Source organism: Aquarana catesbeiana, linkage group LG01 (assembly GCF_042186555.1).
Source record: "Aquarana catesbeiana isolate 2022-GZ linkage group LG01, ASM4218655v1, whole genome shotgun sequence".
Lineage (NCBI taxonomy): Eukaryota > Metazoa > Chordata > Amphibia > Anura > Ranidae > Aquarana > Aquarana catesbeiana.
The window spans coordinates 572,595,410-572,608,747 of record NC_133324.1 but is presented as its reverse complement, the minus strand read 5'-3'; the positions used below and the strand labels follow the sequence as shown (position 1 = coordinate 572,608,747).

Genomic DNA, 13,338 nt, shown 5'->3' with positions numbered 1-13,338 from the left:
AGGGCTTATGTAGAGGTACATTTGTTAGCAACTTGAAGCCACTCAAATTAAAGGTGCATCCCCTAAAGGTATACTGTATTTTATTAGTGGACTGCTTTAAGGCTGGGTTCACACTATCTTCACATGTGGCTCCCAGCAGGAGTCCGGTGTGTCTCCATTCACTGTTTCAGGTCCGATTTCAGCCTAAATTTTGGGCTGAATTTGGACCTGAAACTGACCTGTGCAATTTGCACCGTAGAGAGCCTCCATAGAGAGTCGGTCACAATCTCCTGCTATGTGAATTGGATGCGGGGAAACCGGCATCCAATTCGCATAGGTGTGAACCCAGCCTAAAGCAAACATATATTTTGGCAGCATTTACAGAAACCTCAACCACTTTTATGAACAACTGACTGTTTCACAATAAGTGAAGAAAATCTATGTTCCAGTAGTCTCTCTTCAGAGACCCATCTATTTCTCCACTAGGTGCTGCCATTTTGGCCCACTATAGAGAAGGTGAAGTCAGGCTGTCAAATACAGCCTACGCATCAAATAAGAAAAAGATCTCTTCTTGTGACAGTCTTGCATCACTGCTTTCTGCATACCTCAGCTGCCAAGATGAATGGTTAGAGGTAGAAATGAGAACTTAGCTATTGACATTTTACACAAATTTCAATATTTACATATAGGCATTTGCATTGATTTACTTGCTTACACTGCATATTTTGAGGATTGAAGGGGTACTATTCAAATAGCTGATGAAGCAGAATATGGGGGCACCACTAGGTTTAGATTCTAGGGAGTTTAAAAAGGTCCACTTTAACCACCTGCTTATTATTTTTTCACACAAATTAAAATAATAATTTGTTGCTAGAAAATTACTTAGAACCTCTAAACATTATATATTTTCTGAAAGCAAAGACCCTGGAGAAAAAAAAAATGGTGGCTGTTGACATTTTTTATGTAGCACGAGATTTAACAAAGACAGATTTTCAGGAAAAAATACTCTAAAATGAATTTTAGTACACACAAACACAATATAATAATATAACAAGACTCAAAATTGCATGCACCCAAGAAATGGCAATAAACTACAGTACTGAAAATTTTTCTTAGGATGCCTATAGGTTTTCAGTTTAGAGTTAATTATGAATGATGGCCTTAAAATGAATGCTCTCACTCTGAGGTTTGTGATGATACCTCAGTGCAATTACTGTTTACAGTACATACCCTTGCAGGATCTACGCATGTGTCTGCATGCCCATGTATGTGTGGGTGAGGGGTGGGGGTGCTTTTGAAAAAATGTTAAATTATTGTTTGTTTTATTTTATTAAACATTTTCTTACCATTTAACTTTATTGCTATCACAAGGCTCCTATGTGATAGCTTTGGCCAGTGACAGGTCCTCCTTATTATTATTTATTAGACCCTAATGTCTCCCCTGTCCTCCAAAATAGCTAACCAAGCACTGATTGTGCATGATTAACTGCTTCTCTGGCTGCAACAGCTAGGAAATTACAGCTCTGAAACCAACAATGACAAAATTCTAATTACTTCCAGCTCCCTTCATCACAAAGAATCATCATGGGAAATAATGATTTGTGTGAAAAGATCCTGGCTGTGTACCACAGTCTACCGTGGGCAGCTGCGGGAGGGGAGGGTAGCCTTTTCTGGTACCTAAAAAGTGATCAGGTGGCTGTAGAGCAGCTCAAATCATTTTTTACTAGACAGCTGATTGCTGATTATACAAAATTATATCAAGATCATGGCTGCACATAACATACCATACACCATTCACATACACTATATTACCAAACATATTGAGATGCCTGTCTTTACACGCACATGAATTTAATGGCATCCTAGTCTTAGTCCGTAGGGTTCAATATTGAGTTGGCCCACCCTTTGCAGCTATAACAGCTTCAACTCCTCTGGGAAGGCTGTCCACAATGTTTAGGAGTGTGTCAATGGGAATGTTTGACCATTCTTCCAGACAGACAAGTACTGCCCATCAGGACTACCGGGAATTTTTCGGTGGGCCGATGGCTCAGTGGATGGGTTTTAGTGACAGCGAAGGTAGAGCGGACGGGGACTCCCAAACCCTGTCCACCAATAAGCTAATCTCCCGCTGTGCAGCTGTTTACAAATAAAACTTCTCTGGGCCCCCTGTGTTCAGTGGGGGCCAGGGGACAGAAAGAGGACTATTTCATCACTTTCGGCTTTGGGTGCATTAATCCGCAGCAGAGCACTACAAACAGGGCGGCCTGTGCTATATCAGTACACTGGTGCCGGTCGGGAGCGCTGCTGCGGTGTAATCTGCCTAAAACCGAAAGTGATGAAATAGTCCGCTTTCTGTCCACCAGCCCCCACAGAACAGAGGGAAGACCCAGAGAAATCTTTTTTCTAAATAGCTACACTGTGGGGGTTGGGAGATTAGCTGATTAGTGGATAGGATTTGGGAGTCCCCGCCCACTCACCTCACCCCCCCCCCAGTTTCCTCCAGCCCTAGTTACCAACTCTGTGGTGCCCAGGAGAAAGGGAGAGAACCTGATGTACCAGCAGTGGACAGTTGGTCCCAGGCTCCGAGAGTAACCACCTGCAGGACAAGCACTGCATTAATGGGCACTGGTGTGGCTGCGCTGATGGGCACTAATCAGGCTGCATTAATAGGCACTGGTGTGGCTGCACTGATGGGCACTAATCAGGCTGCATTAATAGGCACTGGTGTGGCTGCACTGATGGGCACTAATCAGGCTGCATTAATGGGCACTTGTGTGATTGCGCTGATGGGCACTGATCCCCTACACCATAATCCCCCCTTCCACCAAATGATTTAGACCAGTGCACAAATCAAGGTCCATAAAGATACAGATGAGCAAGTTTGAGGTGGAGGAAGTCGACTGGCCTGCACACCTTTGGGATGAATTAGAGTGGAGACTTTGAGCCAGGCCTTCTTGTCTAACATCAATGCCTGACCTCATAAATGTGCTTCTGGAAGAATGGTCAAATATTCCCATAGACACACTCCGAAACCTTCTGGACTGCCTTCCCAGAAGAGTTGAAGCTGTTATAGCTGCAAAGGGAGGACCAACTCAATTTTGAACCATATGGACTAAGATTTGGATGCCATTAAAGTTCATGTGTGTGTAAAGGCAGGCGTTCCAATACTTTTGGTAATATAGTGTACCATATAATTTTGCACTCTCCAGTTTTAGTAAATCAACCCCATAGTGCATTCTAAAAAATAAATACTTTCAAACCACATTATTGATTTTTATATATGAAAAGGCTACAACCTGTAACGTTTTAGCCCTCATAAAGGTGCAAGAAAACATTTTCTAAACTATTCAACCACTATTTCAGTGTAAGCACAGTCTTAGTAACATACAGGCCTTGGTGGCTTTGTTCAACTCATATACTAAAGGACCACAAAGCAGGGGTAAGAAGTCTGCATGTAGCCTATGACAGGTTCACAGGTCTGCTCTGTATTATATTTACAACATTAGTACGCTCCTATAAATATATGATAAGCTAAGAAAGACGAGATATACTTTTCTACATTAAAATGTTACCTCATATGCTCTCTCCGTACAGTCTTATAAATATACAGTATTTTAACAAAAAATGCAGCAACATAGATGAATAATACAACAGATTAAAGAGCATCCTTTCACTTCATAAAATGCATCTTGAAACTGGATAATATACCAGCCAAAAGCAAAGTATAAGTAGATTTAGTTCTGGAGAAAACAGCCAGGCTTATTTAAAATGAAGTACAGAGAGTCATAAAAATATGCAGCATACAGAGTCATTGCATGCAATCGGATTTTGGTTTAAAGCGGTCACATCAGTGAAAGGTTAATTCTCACTGGTTGCTTTACATTACTTTGAATTTTTTTAAATGTATGTTAAATAAGCCCACCAGTGTCATGTGATTATGCACATCATTAATGGTAATGTTTAACCTGTTGACCGCATCTAGGGATGACACTGTCTGCTAAATAGTTTGATCATTCTTTCATTTATATGGCATTTATAACAAAGTATGAGACACAATTCTTTAATGAGAAAAGGATTTTGAGGAATGCCTTAATTGTTTTTATGTGTAATTGCACAAGTACTTATTTTAGCCCAAACATTCTATCTCTTTTTTTTTTTTTTAGTTTTTTTTAAATGTTTTTTAAAATTATTTTTAAAAATGAAAATGTTTGTGTAAGCTTTGAAAAGGGGGAAGGGAAAACAAACCCTACAGTATATAGTATTTCCACTTTTGCAGACAAATTGGGATAATATACCTACTTTGCATTTGGTAAAGTGGATCTTCACTTCACAAAAAAAATAAAGCCAGCAGTTACAAATACTGTAGCTGCTGATGTTTAATAAACAGACATTCACCAGTCTAGGGATCCAGGACTATCCTCACCCGGACTGGTTTTTCGCCAGTCTTCGGATCCCCAGTGCCACCATCTTTGATGTGGGGAGCCAGATATGACTTCATGGTGTTTCACAGCTGTCTTCCTGTCAAAAATAGGTACCGGCGCCCTAAAAAAACTCCAATACAGGTAGAGGAGGGGGGCTGGGATGAGCAGAACTTCCCTTTTTAGGTGTGGTTCCCCTTTAATTGTCACATAGCATACCTTTAAAAAAATATTTATTAATCGATGCTCAGCTTTTTACCTGCTTTTTACTTGCTGAATTTTCCGTTCTATGTATTGTTTGAGGGGCTGGGAGTTATGTTTACCATAATTAATAGACATGTGCACTGACAAAAAAATGTGTTCGTTTTCGTTTCATTCATTTTTAGCTTTTTTTCGGAAATTCGAAAAATTCGGAAATTCGAAAATTGGGATTTTGGAAATTCAGAAATCCGAAAATTCGGATTTTCAATTTTTCAAATTTCCTAATTTCCGAATTTTCGAATTTCGAATTTTCAAATTTTGAATTTCCAAATTTTGAATTTTCCAATTCCGAATTTCCGAAATCAGAATTTCCGAATTTTCGAATTCGGAATTTTTGAATTTTCGGAAATCGAAAATTCAAAAATTCAAAAATTCGAAAATCCGAAAATTCAAAAATCTGAAAAAAAAATACAAAATCAGTAAAATTTGAAATAATAACTAACTTATAATAACTAACTATTAAATTATAGGTGTTGGAATTTCCTTTCAAATTTGGCTGTTTGTGAATGTAATGAATACAAATTTATCTGAAGTTACGAATTATCCGAAATAACGAATGCCGCATCTAAACAAATGGAATGGAACTAATTAATAATGAATAATAATAATAAAAAGGTTTTATTATTATTATTGCTATTTATTATTATTAGATCGTTACGTTCCATTCATTTAGATACGGCATTTGTTATTTAAGATAATTCGTAATTTGTAATAATAAAAAATAACAATAATAATAGTAAAACCTTTTTATTATTATTATTATTTATTAATTTGTTCTATTCCATTTGTTTAGATGCGGCATTCGTTATTTCAGATAATTCGTAACTTCAGATAAATTTGTATTCGTTACATTCACAAACAGCCAAATTTGAAAGGAAATTCCAATACCTATAATTTAATAGTTATTATTAGTTATTATTTCAGATTTTCGGGTTTTCGAACTTCCTGATTTTCATTCTTTTGGATTTTCAGGTTTTCATTCTTATTTTCGGATTTTCACATTTCCAAATTTTTTAATTTTCAAATTTCAGAAATTTTGAATTTCCGTATTTCGAATTTTCGCATTTCCGAAATTTCAAATTTCCGAACGTCCGCATGTAAGAAATTTTGAATTTACGTATTTGAATTTTCCAATTTCCCAATTTCCGAAATTTCAAATTTCCGAATTTCGAATTTCTGAAATATCAAATTTCCGAAATTTCGAATTTTTGAATTTCCGAAATTTTGAATTTTCTGAATTCTGAAATTCCGAATTTCCAACATTTCAAATTCCTGAATTTCTGAATTTATAATTTCTGAAATTCCGAATTTACGAAATTTCGAAATTCCTGAAATTTCAAAATTACTGAAACTTCAAATTTTTTGCAATTTTACGAAATTTCGAATTTCCAAATTCCGAATTTACGAAAATCCAAAATTTACGAAATTCTGAAGTTCCAAAATTCCGAAATTCCAAAGTTCTGAAATTCCGAATTTCTGAAATTTCCGAAATTTCGAAATTCCTGAAATTTAGAATTTCTGACATTTTTAAATTTTTTGCAATTTCCAAAATTTCGAATTTCCGAAATTCCTGAAATTTTGAATTCCCGACATTTCTAATTTTTTGCAATTTCCAAAATTTCGAATTTCCGAATTTCTGAAATTCCAGAATCCCAAATTTACAAAATTCCGCAGTTCCAAAATTCTGAATTTCTGAAATTCCAAATTTTCGAATTTCTGAATTTGAAAATTCGGAAATTTGAAATTCCGAAATTCGAAATTTCGGAAATTGAAAAATTTGTAAATTTTGTAATTAACGAATTTGTCAAAATTAAAAAAAAAAATAATTTGGAACTAAACGAATTGCACATGTCTGATAATTAACCCTGTCTGCACTGTGCTGGGAGATCTTCATTATCAGTTCTGAACTAGCTACACACTGCCCTAACAAAAAAGTTAAAGATCACAAGGCATGAGTAGTAATTTTTTTGGTAATGCACTTAAAAAAAAACCCTCATTCTGCCTCCTAAGTGCATTTAGAAGTTGTCTATAAAGGCCTATGTATACACCTGCCCCAAAGAGAAAAAAAAATAGAATGGTAAAACATATTTTAAAAAATAGTTTGGGATATTCTGTGTGAACGGGAACACACAACAATGAATGGGCGGTTTCTCAAATTTGGCTGCAAAGGCTGAAACATACAGTACTTCAATATCTGAACTAACTTTGGCATGAATCTGTACAAATCTTTGGAACTAGTTTATGTATCTAGATGGATTATGCAGTTTTTAGAACATATTGTGCCTTTGTTTAGTGGTAAATGTTATGAGTTATCATCAGATTGTGTTTTATTATCAAGGATTACTGGCCCACAATTGAAATGAATTCAAATTAAATATTGTTTCAATTTAGCTGTACTTTTTAAGCAATTATCATAACCCACTACCCAAAAAACAACCCCAAAAATGTCTCCTACTCCTGATGTGCATGGGGATACCACATATACTGTACAGAGCACTACTAAATAGGAAACAGAACCTGCAAATTTAACAAGTCTGCCCCCATTATATAAAATTACAAACAAAACAAATAAATATCTTTTATGCAGGGGTATTAATTTCATACATCAGCCCTCCAGCAGTGGTGTAGTCCAAATCACATTATGGTGTTGATCTTTATAAATTGGTCCATCTGGATATTCACTACGATATTGCTAAATTCATTTTTACATGACCCCATTTCGCTGTGATTGCTTGTCACAGTGATCACATGTTCAGAAGTCCATCCTACTGGCCCCCCATTGCCACTTTATTGCCGCGTACACGATCAGACATTCCGACAACAAATGTTCGATGGGAGCTTGTTGTCGGAAATTCCAACCGTGTGTAGGCTCCATTGGACGTTTTTTGTCGAAATTTCCAACAACAAAAATTTGAGAGCTGGTTCTCAAATTTTCCGACAACAAAATCCACTGTTGTAAATTGCGATCATGTGTACACAATTCCTATGCACAAAATTCCGCGCATGCTCGGAATCAAGCAGAAGAGCCGCACTGGCTATTGAACCGCATTTTTCTTGGCTCGTTGTACCTGTTGTACGTCAGCGCGTTCTTGGCGATTGAAATTTCCGACACCATTTGTGCGACCGTGTGTATGCTTGAGCCAACATCCGTCGGAAATAAATCCATGGATTTATGTGTACGCGGCATAAGAGCGAGAGTTGTCAGTGAGAGAGTGGTTACTGTGCTGGGGGAGTGCAACTGAGTGAACTCCTGACACAAAACAGTAGAGCATTTACTGTATATGATAGCTTGAAATAAGAGCCATATCATATACATTATGCATACAGCGGCCAGGAAAGTAATAAAAAATATTTAAAACTGTGGCATTCAATATCAGAGCATAAAAAGGAAGCTCAGAATAATTCCAGTTTATACAATTATTTAAATAATAAATGCAGTAGAATACCAGATTGCAGTAAATGCGATTCTTACTTTGTTGTCACAATACAGGATTTTACAACTACTTTATAGTATTTTTAAAACTGTCATGGATGTACACAACATTTGACTTCTTTTACCTGAGTGTCGGTAAAGAGAAAAACCATGTCCTTGTCCTCCACCCCAGCCATTTTATAAAGTTTCCTGAGATCTTCGTGGAAAGAGTCATAATTGTATCCCCGGCTTAGCTCTATCTGAAAGCATTTATATCCACACATGTGAGCAGCAAGCCTGGTCAGAGACTGTTTACCGGTTCCACCAACACCAACCAGAAGAGCATTCCCTCTTTCCTGTCGAATCATGCGTGCAATCCTATGTTTGAAGAGAAAAAACAAGCTTTTTCTAAATGGTTTGAACATTTTTATTAAGTAAACAGTCTAGAGGGCTCCCACCCAGGTTATTCAAGGACTCACAGTTTGTAGAAGTCCATAAAGAAGAGGCAGAATACACAATGAAGAGATTAAAGTGGTTCTAAAGACTAATGCCACGCACACACAAATCGTACTTTCCGCCAACAAAACCGTGGATTTTTGTTCGAAGGTTGTTGGCTCAAACTTGTCTTGCATACACACGGTCACACAAATGTTGGCCGACAATTACGAACGTGGGAACGTGGTGACGTACGACGAGCCGAGAAAAAGGAAGTTCAATAGCCAGTGTGGCTCCTTCTGCTTGATTCCAAGCATGCGTGAACGTTTGTGCGTCGGACTTGTGTACACATGATCGGAAATTCCGACAACAAAGTTTTGTTGGCGGAAAATTTGAGAACCTGCTATTAAACATTTGTTGGCGGAAAGTCTGACAGCAAATGTTCGACGGAGCATACACACGGTCGGACTTTCAGCCAACAAGCTTGCATCCAACATTTGTTGTCGGAAAATCCGATCGTGTGTAAGGGGCATAAATGTTTTTTACATTAATTAATTCCTAATGCTTGCTTTGGTAGGCATTTGGCCTGCAATTGACCTTCTTCTGACCTGCAGTTGACCTCCTTCAAGCTGCCTTCGCATTCCCTTAGATTTGTATTGGAAAAGATACAGTCCTGAAACTAACAAAAACCCATCAGCATAGGGACCTATATCTTCTATCTGGCATGTAATGGCTCAGGAAGAACTTTAGATTGCGCCTGCACAACAGCCTGCCATATATATAAGGAAGGACAACTGCAGACACCCCCTTGGCCAATTAGTCACTTGGGAACAAACTGATTAGACAGGTTTAAAACCCTGTCTAATTATTATTCCCAATTAGTATTATCCCATGCCGAGCATACATACATTTAAGTAACTGCCAACTGATTGATACTTTTCTGGGTGGTTAGATGTCAAATACATTCTGAAACATTCTAATTCACCTAAAGAATACAAGGAATTGATCCTAAAACATAGGACTCTTAATATTGACAAATAAAGATAAGAAAAATGTGGCAAAATGTGCTCTATTAAATTGACACCAACATGCTCATATTCATAATCTGTTTTGAACAAAGTAAAATCATAAAGGGACCTGCTGAACTCCTTACCAGTTCATTCAACCAGCCTGGGTTCATTCTTTTGTTAGATACATTCCATCATTGGGACAATGAATTCTGCTTTATAATCCCCTGCTTCCTTTATACAGTATCTCACAAAATAATGAGTACACTCCTCACATGTTTGTAAATATTTTATATCTTTTCATGTGACAATTCTGAAGAAATTACACTTTGCTACAATGTAAAGTAGTGCGTGTACAGCTTCTATAACAGTGTAAATTTTCTGTCCCCTCAAAATAACTTAATACACAGCTATTAATGTCTAAACCACTAACAACAAAAGTGAGTACACCCCTAAGTGAAAATGTCCAAATTGGGCCCAAAGTGTCAATATTTTGTGTGGCCACTATTATTTTCCAGCATTGCCTTAACCCTCTTGAGCATGGAGTTCACCAAAGCTTCACAGATTGCCACTGGAGTCCTCCTCCACTCCTCCATGACGACATCACAGAGCTGGTGAATGTTAGAGACCTTGCGCCCCTCCACCTTCCATTTGAGGCTGCCCCACAGATACTCAATAGGGTTTAGGTCTGGAGACATGCTTGGCCAGTCCATTACCTTTACCCTCAGCTTCTTTAGCAAGGCAGTGGTCGTCTTGTGTTGGGGTTGTTATCATGTTAGAATACTGCCCTGCGGCCCAGTCTCCGAAAGGAGGGGATCATGCTCGGCTTCGGTATGTACATGCATGTCACGGTCAGCGAGAGCTAACCAGATAAAACATTGCGGATGTGTAATCGACACAGATGGCTTTCTGCTCAGCGGACAGGTGACTATGCTAACATTTATGCCTATTTTTTTTGACTGCTTGTAAGTGTAATCTGTAGTTTATAGAGGTAAGGTCCCAAATCGACCAGGCACCTCTATGCTAGCCACTTCTCTCTTACTTTTTCGGTATATACTGTTACAAAAATCTCTAAACATTCCTGGTCCACATCCCCAAATAATCCCCTGTGGTTCAACCCTACTTTGCAGGAACTATACTCATTGCCCGACACTAAGCGATGGTACTCCAAGGGAATAACATACTTATGTCATTTGTATGATACCCAAGGGTTTAAAACTTTTCAACAACTGAGATTAGACTTTGACCTACCACGCTCTTATTTGTTCCACTATTATCAACTTAGGCATGCTATACGAGCTCAGTTTGGCTCCTTGAAGAATCCCATTAATTTACCCCCATTAGAGAGACTACCACGACAACCAGACCCTAATAAGCTTATTTCTACCTACTATGCGGCCCTAATGACAGACGTTAACCCTCGATTTAGTAAAGCGCAGGAAAAATGGACATCCATGGACATTTCATTTACTGAGGAGGACTGGACTGAATTCAGAGACACATATAAAGCCACGGTCATCTCATCTAGAGATAGAGTTATACAGATTAAATTTTTTCACCACTCCCACCTTACTCCGGCCAGATTACACAAAATGGGGCTGAAGTCCTCCGCTGAGTGCTTTCGTGGTTGTGGAGGGAGTGCTGATTTCATGCACTGCTTCGGGAACTGCCCGGTGGTTCAGGACTTTTGTGTGGAAGTAGGCTCCTTAATTTCCTCTGCTCTAGGCCTCCCCAATATCATCCACCTAAAAAATGGTCTGTTGGGGATCTTTGGAGATTTACAACTATCAACACAGGCAAAAAGATTACTACGAATACTCTACTTTTATGTTAGAAAGACCATTCTGCTGTCATGGAAGGGTGTATCAACACCCTTGAAATCCCTATGGCTAAAATTAATCAATGATGTTATACCACTGTATAGACTTACCTTTGAACTGAGGAAACGGACAAAAACATTCCATAAAATCTGGGGTAGGTGGCTTGCTAGCCCCCTGACCCTTACCTTGTAGGATAAATATAGTTGGGACATTTACAGGTCGCGCCAGGATAGCATATAATTTATGCAGATTATTAATACTGTTATATACGGACGAATTGCTTATATAACTAGTTGTGTGCAAATATTAGCAGATGCACCAATGTCTATCTTTGTTTATATGAGCTACATATTGTTGCTGTTTACCAATGACTGACCGAGCATATTAAGTGGTTGTTTGTTGTGCTTGTTTTGTAAAACTGGTTTGAAAAAATCAATAAAAATATCTTTAAAAAAAAAAGTGTAATCTGTAGGAGGTCGGGGTGTGAATAAAATTAATATACAGGATCACGCTATGTGGAATTTTTTCTTTAATGATTTTATGCCTATGGAGTGACCTGCAACCCTAACCAATCCTACTGTGGATGATATTTCACTGAATGTTTATAAGGCGTATGATTTTCAGTTATCTGGTGAGTGTAACCCCTTCGGGGAGAGTAATACACGTGGTGTATGCCTGGTAGATTGGTGCACAACTAAAGGAATTTCTACTAGGACCACCTTCTATACTCTGAACTGTATTTACCATTATCATCCTACTATATCTTATAGAATTAATCATACGAATGCTGGACAAGTTGTAATGGACTGACAAGAGCGCTGCTTTAGCATTTGATGTGAACTGTTGTTCAGGATTGTGTTATTTGCTATTTTTCTATGTCACAGTATATGTTGGCATTCATAGTTCCCTCAATGAACTGTAGCTCCCCAGTGCTAGCAGCACTCATGCAGCCCCAGACCATGACACTCCCACCACCATGCTTGACTATAGGCAAGACACACTTGTCTTTGTACTCCTCACCTGGTTGCTGCCACACACGCTTGACGCCATCTGAACCAAATAAGTTTATCTTGGTCTCATCAGACCACAGGACATGGTTCCAGTAATCCATGCCCTTAGTCTGCTTGTCTTCAATAAAATGTTTGTGGGCTTTCTTGTGCATCATCTTTAGAAGAGGCTTCCTTCTGGGACGACAGCAATGCTGACCCCCCCACTCCTTCAACCTCTGTAGCAATGCTGGCAGCACTCATATGACTATTTCCCAAAGACAACCTCTGGATATGATGCTGAGCACGTGCACTCAACTTCTTTGGTCGACCATGGAGAGGCCTGTTCTGAGTGGAACCTGTCCTTTTAAACCGCTGTATGGTCTTGGCCACTGTGCTGCAGCTCAGTTTCAGGGTCTTGGCAATCTTTTTATAGCCTAGGCCATCCGATCAGAGAGTTCTTTGCCATGAGTTGCCATGTTGAACTTGTGACCAGTATGAGAGAGTGAGAGCGATAACACCAAATTTAACACACTTGCTCCCCATTTACACCTGAGACCTTGTAACACTAACGAGTCACATGACACCGGGGAGGGAAAATGGCTAACTGGGCCCAATTTGGACATTTTCACTCAGGGGGGATCTCTCTTTTATTGCCAGCGGTTTAAACATTATTTATTTATAATTATTTTATATATATATATATATATATATATATATATATATATAATTATTATATATTATATATATTTATATATTTTAGTTATTTTGAGGGGAAGGTAAATTTACACTGTTATACAAGCTGTACACTCACTACTCACTACTACATTGTGGCAAAGTGTCATTTCTTCAGTGTTGTCACATGAAAAGATATAACAAAATATTCACAAAAATGTGAGGGGTGTACTCACTTTTATCAGATACTGTAAGTAAATAAAAGGGGAATTCACAGTGGATTCCGATCCCACTGCTACCTAGAAGTCAGCCTTGTAGGTAAGAAGATGAATTGCAGGCTTTCAG

The 13,338-nt window shown here is 38.3% G+C and overlaps 1 protein-coding gene across 1 annotated transcript in view; it reads right to left on the bottom strand.

Moving 5' to 3' along the window:
• The window catches only part of DNAH6 (dynein axonemal heavy chain 6), a 416,108-nt gene that overhangs the window by 154,287 nt on the left and 248,483 nt on the right, over positions 1 to 13,338 (bottom strand). The window contains exon 46 of the mRNA XM_073597481.1: positions 8,217 to 8,448. Within this exon, the coding sequence (XP_073453582.1) occupies positions 8,217 to 8,448 (232 nt within the window). The remainder of the gene's footprint in view (positions 1 to 8,216; positions 8,449 to 13,338) is intronic.